This window comes from Anopheles arabiensis, chromosome 2, assembly GCF_016920715.1.
Source record: "Anopheles arabiensis isolate DONGOLA chromosome 2, AaraD3, whole genome shotgun sequence".
Lineage (NCBI taxonomy): Eukaryota > Metazoa > Arthropoda > Insecta > Diptera > Culicidae > Anopheles > Anopheles arabiensis.
Window position 1 is genome coordinate 13,794,507 of NC_053517.1, and position 15,957 is coordinate 13,810,463.

Genomic DNA, 15,957 nt, shown 5'->3' on the forward strand with positions numbered 1-15,957 from the left:
AATTATGAATGCAAATGTGTGCCGTTTATGGCAAAAGAAAAAAAACGCCGCGCGTGTGTGGTAAGGGTAGATCCTTTTTCCGCGTAGCAGCACGGTTTCTAACGAGCTGTGCACATTATCTAACTGACATTTTGGTGCTGCTGCTGCTGCTTCTGTTGCAAAGGCTGCTCTGTCAAAACAGGCACGGCACAAAACCGCTTTCTTCGCTTCTTCGCGGCAAGCGCAAGAGTGTTAAGAGAGATGAAGCACAGTGCACTGTGCGATTGTTTGTTAGAAAGGCGTGTGGGCAACAGGTTGAAAATTATGCGTACTGTGTACGTGCTGAGAGTGAGAGAGGACAGCGCGTGGGTGCTGAATATTAAAGCCGCCCACTTGTTGCTAACCCTTTCATCTTGGTACATCCTAATCATCACACTGAATGTAGTATTTTTATCATATTTTTATCCATTTTATACCCCATTATTACTATGTTGATGGCTCGCAGTCACAGTCAAGCATCATTTCAAAGCAAATGGAATGGCGAGATGAAAATTAAGCGAATTATCATCGCTTTTCTAACTCGATTCGCACTGCTTATGGCATCATTTGACTTGCAAAAAAAAAAACACTTTAATTAGCAAACCCGAGACACACCTCCGTGTCATGCCATTTTAACAAACATAATTCACGAGATCGCGGTGTTTTTTTTTGGCACACGTGTGCTGTGCGCGTTGTTTACAAAGATGTGCGACCGATCAACCGACGCCCCGGCGTCACGAGTTGATTTGCGCATTACTAGAGCAAGAAATGTATGACATAGAGCGAGAGAGAGAGAGAGAAAATATCCACCCCAATCATTAGGGATGTTTATGCGTATGCTCCCGTAGAACGTAGAAAGTGTGTGCGCCCGCGCGCCCCCACGAGAACGCTTGCATAATAATCCCCCCCACTACACGTCAGGTGCTGTCATTGGCCTTTAACCGGCAATTGAAATGACAGGTGTACTGTACTACCCCTCCTCCAAAGACTCCGTAGTTATCCTCTCTATCCCTCTACCACTCGTTCTTCTATTTCAGTTTGTTTCCTTTCGTCGCCTAAAGCCATACTAATTATAGCCCACTGGGGGCTGTAGAGCACACTGCGATTGACACTGTGAGAGATAGTACGCATTCTTTGATTGATGGGTGTACCTAACCTGTACCGGCACTCTCATCCGACCGGCTTAGTAGGCGAGCCCCAGGTTACGCTGCCGGGTAAGCAAAACAGTCACGAAAACACGATAATTCCCACACCACGTGCAACGGGTGGTGGTGTGTGCGCACGAAATAATGGCCAGAAATTAAACTGCCAACTGTCACTCTGGGGTAAATGGGGCTTCTTTTCTAAAACCCCTGCCGGCTGAGCGACTCTGCTTCAAAGCTTCGGAAACTGAGCGGAAATCACGCGGCATCCCACGATGAAACGAATCGATACAACTACTCCACGAGGGGTCGGCGTAAGACTACAACGTACATGTGCGCATACTAGAATGCAACTTGTAGCGTGTACTTTTTTTAAAATATAAAGGAATGATAATAGTAAAACCGAGACACCGGGGCAGAGTGGGGCATTTCAAGCTACGGCGTGCGGAAAATTCCATAAACGCGTTGCATACCCTCAGGCAGGCAGGGTCGATATTCTAAGCAACATGCTTGAAGAATGTAGAAGACGCGTAGATAGCATTGTTGCTGTGGAGTAATGGTAAGAAAAATAATTAGAGATTAGTTGTACGGCTATATGTATATTTATAGATCCATTAGGCTCCATCGCTACCCACGGGATTCTCCCTCCCTTTTGCGTAGCAATTACCGTATCCCGTAAATCAAGACCCATCGCCACACACCTACGGGAGCTCTGACTTGATGGCGTAGGCCGCAACAAATGTGGGCTTTGTTTCCTTTATTTTTTTCAAATTCTCACTCACCACCACCACCCGATGGAACGACATAATGAGCAGACGCGGCCCGAAGCTTCTCGAGTGGTCGGTGGCGACGACCACTAAAACTGCAGGGCGTAGGGTGTCGAAAGCGGGCGAACTGCAAGGTGGTCTACTGGACGCACCGCGCCGCACTGCATGCACTCTGTATGCAGCAGTGTCGTTGCAACAATTTTGTTGCTATTTTTAGCAACCGCCAGTAATGGCAAGAAAATGTACACCATCTCCCCCAACACCAGCCGCAGTATGTGTCATTAAAGACGATGACGATGGTGCTGTGGCGCGGTAAGCGGTCAAGACGTCGCCATACTATACCGGACCAATCCGGCCCCGTCTGACCTCGAATGTGGATCATCTGGAGGCGCATAAAAACGTGGTGTGCTTGAGTGCCTCTGCGTGTGTGTGTGTCTATGCGTTACAGGGCAGCAATCAGGCAGGCGGGCGAACCGTTTTCGTATGTTTACCGATGTGTGTCAGTGGGCGAAACGGAAAATAGGAAAGATGACCCTGGAAAGGGATGGCCCGGCTACCCTTCTTCTACGCAGTACGCGCTCGTACGCACGGCGTGCGGTACGGGGTTTTTGTAGGGGAGAGGGCATTGTTGGAATGCAATCCCTTGTTATTTGAACCGACGAAATGATACGTTAGCCGGAATGTGATACCAATGGTGGTGTCGTGCACGAGAGACATATCGTTTGCTGCGCCGCACTGATTGCCTCTGCCGAAGGAGGTTTGAAGGTCAATGATGGCAGTATGAGTAACATAAAAGGGCAGAGGAACTTCCCTGCCCTGCCTTAAGTACACGAGGGAGAGGGAGTCTGATAACGACAAAGTCAGTTTTAACCGGTACATGGAGTACATCTATTCGAAGTACACGTGTTACAGAAGAACAAACAAATGCCCAAGATAAACCCAATGTTGCGCTTGCAGTTCAATGAAGCTGCTCAGTGCAATGAGCGGTAATGGCCGGTAAATTAATTCTAGCTTCAGATACAATTCTGAACTAAATGCTACTGAAGTTATGGCTTTATTTGTCCGGATTGCTGAGACTCGATATGATTTTGATCAGTTTTATTACCATTGCTCACTAAAAATAACTCCAACCGTGTCGAATGGTTGTATTTTTCCATACGTAAACATGATAAAACGGACGGATCGTACGGACTGATATCTCCACTTTGCTCGCGCAGTGTGTGCGCAAAGCGTAAAGCGCAAATAGTTGTCCCCAAAAATAACCGCTTCATTCCAGCTCCAGCTGTTAACGGCTGTCACAACCATCAATGAGGTGTTGATGGTTTGCGATAACACTGCCCAATTTACAACCCCACACAAAAGTGTGCCTTTGGACGGGGTGTGCCCACCTGCCGAGGTCGAAATCGTTGGCCACTGTAAACAAATCCCCTGCTAACAAGACCAAACAATCAACAACAAGGCCCGTGCAGCCCAAAAAATGTGTTGTCCAGCGTCAACCCGATAACACCGCGGCAGAGAAGATAGCGTCCCAAACGGCCTTCGCTCAACGGATATCGGGTAATTGTTTACAGTTTATTTTTAAAATAAAAATTCCATTCCATGAATGTGGTAACATTCTGCGATCGTACTTGTATCTCGCCTGCTACACCACACGTGGATCGCGTGTACGGCCGCATACAGCGTTGGGAATTGTTTACGCTTCGACTTCACTGTACATGGACCTCCGCCGTCCAAGACCTATGCACGTGATCCGTATCTGTCAGTTGTCTAACCTCTCCGCCCAAGGGATAAGTGCAGCATTCCCTCCGATTCCGGTTGAATGCCGGCATGAATCAGCCGGATTTGATGCACTCGTCTGCGAACGTTCCAGATCGCTGCAGATCCCCCAACGGATGGGAAGATTTCCGAATGACGCACGGGGTGAGTAGTTATATAGTCCGGAGAGCATTCCGTGTCGTCTTTGTAGAAGATATTTTGCGTATCATGTCCATTCCGGCTCAATTGATCACAATTGATATCGTTTATGTTGTTGGCCATCGCCAGTGATGATGGCGTTGCAAAGCAACAAACTACCCCAGAAGGGAGGGGAGTCGTCTAACATAATCCATTACCGACGCTGGAGGACAGCAATTCGCCCAGGCGCGTCGGGCGAAAATGGTTCTCGTTAATTTGCGTGCCCTATGGTGTTGTCGGTCCAACTATACGCATCCCGCCTTCCAAACCCTTGAAATGTGGTGCTAGAAAGACTCGGCACGCGTCTGGAGCGATCGCCGGACCGGGTACGATCCGTGGTCTTCGGGTCAATTAACCAACCACACACACACACACAACACAGAACGGTCATGCGCCATAGATGATCAATCGATGAAGGCAGAAGGCGAACGATCGTTCGTGCACTGACTGGCGTCGTCAATTGGTTGTGTCGCCAGCAGTTTGATTGGAACTGGTTTCGGCGAAAGTAGTCTACGCGGTTGCCATTGAGCTTGAAATGGTATGGAGCGCTTCCCACACTTAATTGATTGTAGGATCTACTGCGTTGCAATACACGCAAATTGCGTAGTTTCTCTTCATCGACACAGTTGAATGAATGACGACGGCGGATTGGTTTGGGGGGACTAATCAATGCACTACTACGCGGTGATGGTATACTAAAGCACACTAAGCCATGAATCATGTTGCGAACAAGGAAATGGAAAGAGTGCGTGTATCTTGTAAATCAAATCGTAGCTTATCAGAGAGCAGTTATTGCATGTCCAATAAACGACACACAACGCCACAACTCAAAAGGAGCAAACACCATAACGGAGCGAAATGTAGCACCTTATCGAATTCCCACGGCAGAGAGAACGAGCCGCGTGGCGTAAATCACAGCTATCCCCGCTGACGATAACCCGTGGCTAATATACAAGAGTTGTAAAGCTGTCCTAATCAAAGCGTGTTATGACACAACGTACAAGCTACATACGAAACTGCCCGTATCATCCTCCTTCCTTCCAAGTATTGCGATTGCCAGTACCGCGAACTTGACCTTGGGCTTCCCGCGTATGCATTACTGCATTTGTAATTGAGCCTCCTTGTACGCATTTCGAAAAAAAGAGGGAACTTCTTACGCATAATTCCACCCAATCGGAAACTCCCTGCACGACGTCATCGCACAGAATAGGGGGTAGTAGGAATTTTGCTCCAGTTGTCTTATCATCCGCTTATCACCATAATTGCTAACGATTGCATCATGATTGTGTATTGTTGTCAGATGGTTCCCTTTTGTGCGCCTTGCCCCAAGACCTGTCAGCAAGGATGACAGATGAGTTAAGATGGTTTACTCTTGGTCCCATATCAAACCAAGCCGAAGGAATTGTTTTATTTGCACATACACACAAAGCCTTTGGTGGGTGGGTAAAGCTACTGTCTAGGTTGTAGTATCATCACTGCACAAATTACTCATTGCAATGATTCATCTCCTACTTGACGGAACCGGGTTTTGGTGATGAGCCTTTGTTCCCTATTGTGAACTAGGCTTGGGCAATTCGGTTCATTTTGATGGGACGTGAGCGTACTAGTACTAGAACATAATTAGTGCATTACATCTTGAAAATTATTAGGCAAACCAGGATGATCTTTATTACGATTGGTTGGTAGGACGTTCTTTTCATGAACGTCATCCTATTAAGGTTCACGTTCATATTTGTATGGGAGGAAATGAACGACCTGGTGTACTAAAACTTTCTATATTTCGAAGGGGTAGGTTGTTATTTTCATAACAAACTCAGTACATTTTGATTTATAAAGAATCGATGAACGTTGATTAGACGAACGTAGATTAGAAAGTATTGAATGAATCGTACAGTTCTGGTTCTTGGGGCACACCTCTATTGTGAACCCTTTTAGAAAAATGCATTTTTCAGTCATATTTTAACTAATTTCAATATAAACATCCGCACACACACACACACACGTGCAAGCTGTGCCTTTATAGCTTGATTTTATTGCCCTTGTGGGTATTTTCCATGTGTACCTTTAGCAATATGCAATGACTCCGTCCAGCCTCAGGCACTTTAATGCCAGGTTACATGGAGACAAATGGCGCCATTCAGTTGTATTTCCAGCGATCCAGAAATATCCAGTACATTGGCTCACATTGGCTTTATAATCTCAAACCACTCCCGCGCAACCCCTCGACACACAAGCAGGGGAGATGGGGGTGCAACTAATGCCGTGCACACGGTGTAAAGCAAAACCTCTGATTAAATGGATCTTGCAATGTTATGAAATATATCCCACCAAACACCTCGGAACGACCACCCCCCCCCTCCCCCCCCAAATACTGGCCCCTACAAAGGGCCGGCTAGAATCGAGGACCCGAGACCCCATATCACACGAGCGTCACACACGTGTGCGCCACTCTAGCGCCCGCTCGGCGGTCACACGGGTCGTCCGCGCTCTCCAACCGAACGAAACGTCTAGCGAAACGAGGGGAATTCACCATTCCTTGCGACGGCAGCGGTAGGTTCGCCCAGTGCAGCTGCAGAGTTGCATTTCACGTTTAGGCGTACGTACATACCCCGCGCCCGTACCGGGACCCGATCGCTGATCGAGTGACAGCTAGAATGAGTTTCCCTTTGAGTGGTGCTGTTTTTTTTTTGCTTTTATTTTGAAACCGGTTCGATGGAGAGCAGTGTTTACTAAGCACTTCTAGCCCTTCCCCCATCCCCCGGGGAGCACAACGGAATATTGCACCGTTGTAAAATGGTGTTGCGCCCCCCCTCCCCCCTCTCTATACTGCAACTGTGGCGCGGTGTTTTATCGTTCTGGCGGGACACGTATGCGAGATTTTACCGTGTGGACACGTAACGAGTAGGGTAGAAGTGGTAGTGGTAGTTATGGAAAATTTCCACCATTACCATAAAGCGGAGGAGCGTTGTGTTTTAGGTCCCAATTACAATTACGGGCTCTTTTTAACCCATCCCAACGGGGGTATCTGTATCTGTAACCCGTTCTATCTGGTTACAAACTTGAAGATTCGTATTTTTAAAATGTATTTACAGGTTTTTTTAGACAGTTCATTCCTCAATTGCAATTGCCTTGTGCAACAAAGCACATGGCTATAGTATTGGAACCGGCTCGTCCATTGGTTGAGTGGTTGCACTGCGTCACAGCGTGGTGTTACTTCCTTAAGTTTCAATAAATAAAAACCCCTGCACGATCAGAGCACTGGGCAAGGGATCGATGACTGGACGGGCACGAGCGCACACAAAATGCATTGCTAATGGGGGAGGAGGTGATGAGTGGGTTACTGTTGCAGCAACCGGTTCTAGCCAGTTACGTGAACCACCGGCTCTCACTACGGCTCATTCCGGTATGAGCAGATTCCTTTGGGCTGGACAAAACAGGGCTTTGTACGAAAGATTGGAATTCCCAATGGGTGGGTGGGTGTGTGTGTGTGATTGACCTCTGCTGTACGTGGAATCACAGACCGGTTTGGCAGAGAGTAGTACTACCCAAGAAGTTACAAAATCCGTTTAAGAAGACGGGGGACAGAGGATCAAGAATGCACTGGAATGAACCACCTGGAACCAGTTTGTCTAGGATGTGGACTTCTCTTCAGCTGATCCCCTGAGCTCTGTGGTGCGCCGAAGACAAGAGCGAGTTTTAACTGTCGCAGTAAGTTCAATCAAATCGCCAATCATCAGAGATGACGCTTTGCCATCTACTGTGATATTGCCTCAGAAAGTGCCCTTAAGATCACACTTAGATGCAAGATTGTGCAATATCGCCTGGTTGTGCTGGAACCGGCTGCAACTGTCAGCTGCAAATACGATTAGGGCAAATAAAGTGCAGTGTCAACAGACGGCCCTGCGATGTGTTCAACACTTATATGCACGATATGGGCAGTAAAAAAAAACCACTGGAGACGATGACGCGTAACTGCAAATTGCGCCGGCCTGCGCCTCGTTGCGCAACCCGTGCACTTTATGATTGTGTTCGTGTGTGTATGTGTGTGGTAGTCGCAAGTGTTTCTATCAACTATTCAGCAAAAATTGTGGTAGGCTCTTGAACAGTAAGCTCCGGTAAAAACTCCCATTTCCTGTTGCATCACACTCCGCCGCGACCATGTTAGATGACCACCTGATTAAGGGGATTTAAAAGATGGCCACTTCCGGTGCTTCACCGTAGTAGACAGTAATAGTCACAGATAATCCTCTAATCCTTTCTCTCTCTTTCCTCCTCCCTCTCCCGGACCAAGGAAACAGTGTGGCCAAACGGATTCAGGAAGCACCTTATAAATCATGCTGGACAGAGCGGCGATAAACCTTCACCAGAAGGAATGTCTACCAGTCTGCTCTTCCCTGTTTCCCCCCAACATTACCGTTTCTCTGCTGCCTTGAAAAGGAAAGGCGGCCAGACCGGCCGGGTCGCTTCATCTCTCGTGCTCTGCCAATAAACTTCCGCCATTTCATAAATATTTACACCAATCCCTCATCCCCTCCCCCCCCCCCCCCCATGCCATGTCAATGTGACAAGAGAGGGGGAGGAAAAAGGAGACATTTTAATTGCACCCAACTGTGGCTGCACGTGGGCGGGCCGGCGCTGCTGCCTCCGCAACCGGGTTGTCGTCCTTGACTCGTGAGAATTTTACATGCACACTCGCACACAGCCGAGTGACCAGAAATCAGCAGCGATGGCAGCTGTGTGTGTGTGTGTCGAATGCGGCTTCGATCGACTGGCGCCAGCAGCAGCTCGATCGAGACAACGGTTTTGATAGGCCACCGGAAGGGGTTGGTTCAAGCGCGGGGTGGTTCAAGCGCGTCATCGGGTTGGGTGTGTGTTAGCACGCGGTGAGCAATGACTACGATACAGCAGTGATTAAGCAGATCAAGCGGCACGGTCACACAGAGACACACACACCCAGTGCGATCTTCGCTTTGTCATCTTCGCTTTGTTGTGACGTTGAGTGTAAAATTTGCTTACTTTTTTTACTAGACCTATAAAAATAGTCGTCATATCGTAACAAAGTTTCTTAGGGACTGTATAATTACCACAAATCTACTGGACCTTTTCCAGAGTTACTATACTTTGTTATTTTTCTTAGCCACAGACTTCTGCTATGCTTAACTGTCCTGTACATTGCAATCTGTTCCATTTTTTCAATAAACATCCAGTGCGTTTGCGCTTTTCTTTGTCAATCCATTTTCAATCTTAATAATCGCTTACTACTTACAATGCTAGCTCCAACCTAGATCATGCCACACCTCAAAAAGAAGCAATTTATCATCTCGCACATCTCGTGCTGACGCAAATCAATTGTACGCGCCAACCCGGTGCAGCCGTTACCCCGCGCGAACGATGCGATTCACGCGAAACACGCGACAGCTTTGCGCAAATGCGGAACATCATTTACGCATGCCGTGTCCTGTTCAATTACTATCAAGCGTGCGTATGTCACCCAAATTAACGTTTTTTTTTTTTTTATTTAATTCTGTTTGTATGTGATTGTGCGCGTGATTACATTATCGCGGGCATGTTACAGACGTAGGCCCAAAGGCATTTTGTCGCAACAATCACGATCTTCAATCCAAATTACCCGAATACCGGATTGTTTTGCCCTGCATGCCATTCCTCCACCGACCTCAAACCAACTCCCGTTCGTACCCGACCACCCGTTGCTGTCGTTGTGGTGTTGTTAAACATGGTTAAAAATAACATCTCGCCTGCACTGCATGTCTAACCATCCTATGTGTGTGTGTGCGAGTGTCCCCCCCGTTGCCCCGATGGTCGGTTTGATCTGGTGTTGCAGTATTCTGTTTTGGTTGGTTGTTGTTGTTGTTTTTTTTTTTTTGGCGACAGCGTGGCCGTTGTCTGTGTGGGCCTGTGCCAAGGGCCACGACGTGCCAGGTAGGTAAAAATAGGCACGAGCTTTCTTACGGACTACGCGGACTACACGGTGGCGACAGATGGTTTTCCTTTTTTCTTTCCGTTTACCCCCTTTGGTGGCCGCCTCCTCCCACAACAACGGCAAATAAAAAGGCAACGGCAAGGCAGGGAAAATGATCGTACGATGGGTTTGTTGACTTTACAAGCAAAATGGAAAGGGAACACAAGTAGCTCAAGGGACATTCTGGCGCGGTGGGATAAGGCCCCTCCAATGTGGGATTGATTGACGTCGCTGCACCAAGAATGCCGCCACCCCAAGGTGCCACTGTGTGATCTTCTTCGGACCGGCGGTTGGGGGCTTTTTGTTTTGTGCGGTAGAATAATTTACACCGTAAAACAAGCGCTCGCCTTAGTCGACCAACGCCCTCGCCCTCGTGTAAAGAATGATCGTAAAGTACCCCATCCCCTCCCCCGGGTGGCGTGGGTCATAACAAGTGACATCCTGTAGTGTAAGAAAAGCGTAAGCTTTTTCATGGACATCCGCACCACCGAAGCAGGCTGGAGCTGTTTTTTATCCGTTCTCGACAACATTCCTTGTTAATATGTCGACAAGGACGGCATCCTACACGCATTTGTGGGTCAATGTGCATGCATTCACATCTGGGATGGAGGAGCAGGCAGCGGCAGCAGCAGTTGTTCCGCGATCGCCATTTCCCAATGTCAGGGTTTTGTGCACCGGAACAGGGCATGGATAACGGAACGCGCGTCAGCTTGCAGGCTTGACAAGGATGACGAGGAGAACGTATGTATGGCATGAAAAAGGCAATCACGAAGAGCAGGATAAGGAGACGTTACACCGCCACCGATGGGTGATATAACAGACGGGCCCGCGCACGAGCATGATCGTGCCGGCACGCACGGTCCGTCCGTAGCGCTGTGAGGAGCTTCTTTTTCAGCTGGTGCTGTTGTTCTTATACATTTTACTGCACACATAGCTGAGGATCACGAGCGAGACAAACCCCCTTTACCGAGGAAGAGACAGCGAGATTATTTGTAGTACAGCTATAGCTTGACATTGGGGACCAGAGTCCCAACAACGGTTAGTTAAATAGCTTTGTTTACGACGAAATAATGTCTGCCCACGCCACCGAGGGGCATCACGGCCGCAAAGATGGGCGGAGGAGATCCTATATCCGTTGTACCCCGCGCTCTAAAAATACATCCTTCTACATCTTCACGCACGGGCAGCTTCCGAGAGTGCATGCGATCTTGTACGATTCGCTGGCGATCTCAATACCGCGCCACAATCACGTTTCGCAGCCGATCGATGGACAGTGTGGGAGGCAGGGGAGACAGGGGATTGACCGTTGCTAGCTTACATCGTTAGCCATTACCGGTTCAGGGTGGATATTACCGGCTGCCGGGAGGGATTAATGTCAAACGATTTTACATTGTTTGGTTGCTCCCAGTTGGTGTAGAATCTGCGACGCTCTGGACATACGAGGTGTATCCGTACCACATCGACAACAATTCTGATGCGAAGATAGCTATAATTATGTATCGTGCGAAGCGGTTAGTCTCAGCAGCATTGTGTGCTTGTGCTTCCTGTTCCATCGGTAAAATGTTTCCCTCCACATGATTTAAATAATTAAGCCACGCTACCGTACACGGAAGATGGTTTATAACACACATTCTGTTCGATCCTGCATTGGCTCTGTACGCCCGACTCGAGCTCGTTCTTTTTGTTTCATTCGTTTGACGTTGACTCGGCGCCGATGTGCGTCAATCGGCGGGTGTCTTTATCTAACGGCAACCAAATATGGTAAAACTTTGTGCAGGGAACAAAAATACCAACTTTTTGTGTATATTTCCTATTATTGATTATCACATTTCTGTCACATTCTATGTTCATTTTGCAGAAACGCATTCACAATCTACCATTAGCAATAGATTAAATATGCAAATTACATCAAACGAAACAAAAGTCAAACCGTTACCATAAATTCAAACGTCCCATTCAAATCACACTGCAATGTCGACTTCACGCAATTCTTACGTCGACGACTCTATGCACCTTGTTCCGCTATGCCGGCAAATTCAAATGTCAACAATTTTGACACTTTGCTTGTGCTTGGGATTTGCGGTCGAATTTGCTCCAAAACGTGCGTGAAAAAGGTCCCCGTAAACCCAGCTTTGAATAAATAAAAACACATTGCATATAAACTGTTACCAGACACAGGCAAACGGAGAATGGATACAAGCGATTGAAACGACTATCGAAACAGTGTTCCGCACGAGTGGTACCGTGTGTGTGTGTCTCGTGCTCTAAACCCGTGGACCCCGGAAAAGCCGAACAGGGAAAGGGAAGGGGTCCTGCCCTGCCGCAAAGAAAATGGGCGCGAACTTTCTAATCATGCTGGGCACGATCGTGGTGCCCTTGGTTGTGATCTGCTTCGTGTCGATCGTTACGTTCGTTAATCTGTACTTAAACGTCAGGTACTGCACGGCCTAGGAGATGGTTTTTTTTGTTTTCTTCTCTATGTTCTTCTCGTTTTTGTTCCCTTCATTAGCTATTGTTTACATTAGGGGTTAATTATCGGTACCTTCTCACACACGCTTTCTTCTTCCCCGCCGTAGGAGACGCTTCCCGGCAAAGGTAAACTGTTGGTTCTGCAATCACGATACGCACGTGCCGTACGAGCAATCCAACTCGTTCGTCTGCCCGGCGTGCAAGCAGTACAATGGGTTTAGCGCTGACGGTGACTACAACCGGGAGATCCCGGAACAGTACCAGCAGCGGCTGAACAACTACCACTATCACCATCCCGCAAACGTCACCGACGATGATAAATGGGATAGTTCCACCGTCCGGTCAGTTGCCGGCAGTGGACGCCCCCAGCCCACCAGCAACGGACTGTGCTTCGGGTGCAATCGCAACCAGGAGCTGAAAATACATCAACTCGCATCGTTCGTGCCGGAAAATGAGGATAACTATGATGCTGAGGTGGAAGAATATCGGTAAGAAAAAGAGGCGTGTTGTGTGGCCACTATATAAGCCAAAATATTCATATATGAATCTTTCTTTCCAAAAAACCCAACAGCAAACAGCTGGAACAGGCATACAAACTGTGCGGCAGATGCGAACGCGTGTTGAAGCGTACGCTGAACGATGTGAAGCGCAACATACTCGGCTCGAAGCTGGCCCAGATCGGTAGCAAAAGTTTGACCGCGCTCGACATGCACATTCGGGCGTCGGGGAAGCAGCTGGCCCACCAGAAGCGGCAACGCTGGGCGAAGGTGTGCGTCTGGGCCATCACGGGACTGCTGGCGGTGAAGCTGCAGCACCACTTTGCCGACTCGGGCTGGACCGTTGCCGAGCTGATGCTGCACTGTCCGGCTGCAATACTTTCCGCCTTTAACATGGCCCTATCGTACGGTATGGCAATACGCGAGCTGTTCTGGAACCTGGCTGACCGAGTGCTAGCCGAGCCGAGCGTGCAGCAAACGACGGAGCGTTTCGAAACGATTGGGTATGAAATATTTCTCCAGTACGTGCCCAAATCGGTGGTACAAACGTCCGCCCACTACCTGGAATCGCTATCGACACAGGTGCCACAGGAGCGCAGCTCTCCTGCACTGCTGAACGCTGCGATAGTAGCGCTGGCCGCACTGCTAGCCTCGCTGGGCAGTCAGCGAACGATCGTCAAACAGCTGCTGATCGTAGTGCTCTGTGCCGTCGATTGTGCAGTAGTGTTTGCGGAGGCGAAAAATGCACCGACAATAGCCTTTCTGCTAACTTCTGGAGCCCTCTTAGTATCGCTCAGCTGCCTAGGACAGCGTTTAATACGCAGCGATGTGCCGGCCGGCAATCTCAATTCTAGCTTCCACAAAATCTACTCCCAGCAGTGCAAGGAAAGCGACTACTCCGACGCAGAAACAAGCGCCGCCGGTGAGCGGGACACCTCATTCACCGGACCGGGTCAAGGTCATGGCTCGTTCGGTAGCAAAAGCCCCCCTTTGCTTCACCGCACCATAGCGGGCGGTGGTGATATGAGCGGCAAATCGCTCGATACAACAAAATCCGGTAGCCCTTCGGGTATGTCGTTCTCGACCACCAATCCGTTCCTGATGGCGGACGGATCGCCTCCGCTAGGCTGTGGCAGCAAAATTAGTGGCTCTCTGTTCAACGTTGCTGCCTGCACGGACCATCGCAGCAGCAGCATTGGACCAGCCGATAAGGAGTCGGTGTTTAGCGGCAGAACCATCGTCCCGTCGTCTAACCATCACCCCTCATCAGCCCATTCGCTGCTGAAAACACCATCCTTTTCGGTGGACAACTTTCAAACGGTATCACACGGCTTAACGCACCGGCGAAATCACTCCCGCTTCTCGGGACCGGCCAACAACCAGTTCCACTACTCGATGAGCACAATTAACCAGCAGGAAGAGGAGGACCACCCCAGTCAACTCATCCCGGACGATATCGATCGGCTATCGATCAGCGGGCGTGTGTCGTTAAATTCGGCATCAGTGCTGGGCAGCCGTGTATCGCTCAGTGGCACCACTAACCCTTTTGCGAAGAAGTCACTGCACGAGCCGGAATACGATGAGCGCGTGATGCTGCCATCAGCTGGATCGCTGCATCATCGGGCACGCGTGTTCCGTGCGCCCGAACCATTTAAAGGCTACGCCAAAGACACACTATGGACGGGTGGTAACGGCGGGGGTGGTATCGGTGGCCCCTTCGGTGGTCAGCTGACCCATATGTCGCGCACCTCATCCCAGAGCTCTGGGTTCGAATCGCAGGCCGGCACTACGCGCCGTAACACTCCGACCGAGGTGGACAGTGCGGCGAACGTCGAAATGCCATCCGATGAGCTGCTGTCGCAGCATATCGCTTCCCAGCCCCGCAGCGAACAACCCTCACCAGTCCCATCGTCGGCGTCCGTCTTCGAGTGGAACAACATCACCGGAGGAGCGTCCATATTTGGCAGCAAGGCGACATCATCCTCCCAGCACCAGCGCTCACTGTTTAGCGAGCAAAACCTCTTCAACAGTGCGCTGCAACAACCGACCGCAGCAATCGACGGTAGAATGGGGCCCGCGCAAGGAGGTGCTGCTGCTGCTGCTGGTGGTTTCACGACGATGGAAGGATCGGGACTCTTTTTCCCCAAACTTGCCCGCACCTCCACCATCGGCAATGGGTCTATAGCGACCGGCTCCGCCATTACGGCGCACATGGCCGCTCGACACATTTTCCCGCCCCAACAGTCCAAAACGCCATCCTACCATCATCAGTTTAGCCATAACACTACTACTACTACTGCTGCTGCAGGGGTGTGCACACCCTTCGCTAATACTGCCAGCTTCGCGAGCAAAGCGCTACCCTCCTCACCGGCCTCGCTTGCCGGCAGCAGCCACTATACCTCAACCAAGTCAACTGCCACCGGCAGAGCAAGCCTGCTGAACATTAGCAAATTTACGCATGAACTCAGCCACAACGGAACCCTGCCCACTGCCTAAGAGAGGAGAAGAAAAGGAAAGACAAGTTTAGGTTAAGTAGATAGGTAAAAATATCAGTGCTGCCAGCAGAGAGAAATTCTTCTGCGCACCGAGGTGTGATTGTAAAGTTATACGTGTTTCGCTTTTTTTTGGTATTGCAATTTTTTTTACATTGAAATAAAAATAACTGCTGTGAACATAAACCGTGTACGGTTTCATTTTCGTTCCCTTTTGATTACTGAAATTAAGCATTATAACGTAAGGGTTGGTTGTCTTACTTACACTGCAGTAATTCCAGTGTGACCACTCCACGATCTAGTTCCACTGGTTATTCTTGGCTTTTTTGTCCAAGATGCTCTGGTCCCATGCTATGTTTTCTTCTTGCGCCTAAAACACTTCCACTGTCCATGTCGATGAACTCAAAAGCCTTTACAGGCTGCGTTGTCTTGTGATATGCAAACCGGACCTTTCCTGTGTGATTGCTCGACATGTTCCGCCTGCTACAGATTGGTTTCCCTTATCTTCCTTTTTCGCCCATTAGTATCCTAGCAACTGATCAGACCGTAGAGTGCTTTCGGATGTTGTTGAGTTTACAACCGGCATGCGGGCACTCTCCTGTAAGTAGGTTGATGAACAAGAAGCTAGGAACTTACTCG

The 15,957-nt window shown here is 49.1% G+C and overlaps 1 protein-coding gene across 1 annotated transcript; it reads left to right on the forward strand.

The window, feature by feature from the left end:
• Positions 1–11,903: 11,903 nt before the first annotated feature.
• Positions 11,904–15,504, forward strand: LOC120896034. The gene is made up of 3 exons (XM_040299843.1): positions 11,904–12,295; positions 12,437–12,817; positions 12,901–15,504. The coding sequence occupies exons 1-3, from the start codon at positions 12,192–12,194 to the stop codon at positions 15,320–15,322; spliced, it is 2,907 nt and encodes a 968-aa protein (XP_040155777.1). The 5' UTR covers positions 11,904–12,191; the 3' UTR covers positions 15,323–15,504.
• Positions 15,505–15,957: the final 453 nt, after the last annotated feature.

Excerpts from the sequence above, each read along its gene's own strand:
- LOC120896034 (XM_040299843.1), top strand. The coding sequence starts at position 12,192 with ATGGGCGCGAACTTTCTAATCATGCTGGGCACGATCGTGGTGCCCTTG. Across the intron at positions 12,296-12,436 it reads AATCTGTACTTAAACGTCAG|GAGACGCTTCCCGGCAAAGG; the intron begins GTACTGCACGGC and ends TCCCCGCCGTAG. Across the intron at positions 12,818-12,900 it reads GCTGAGGTGGAAGAATATCG|CAAACAGCTGGAACAGGCAT; the intron begins GTAAGAAAAAGA and ends AAAACCCAACAG.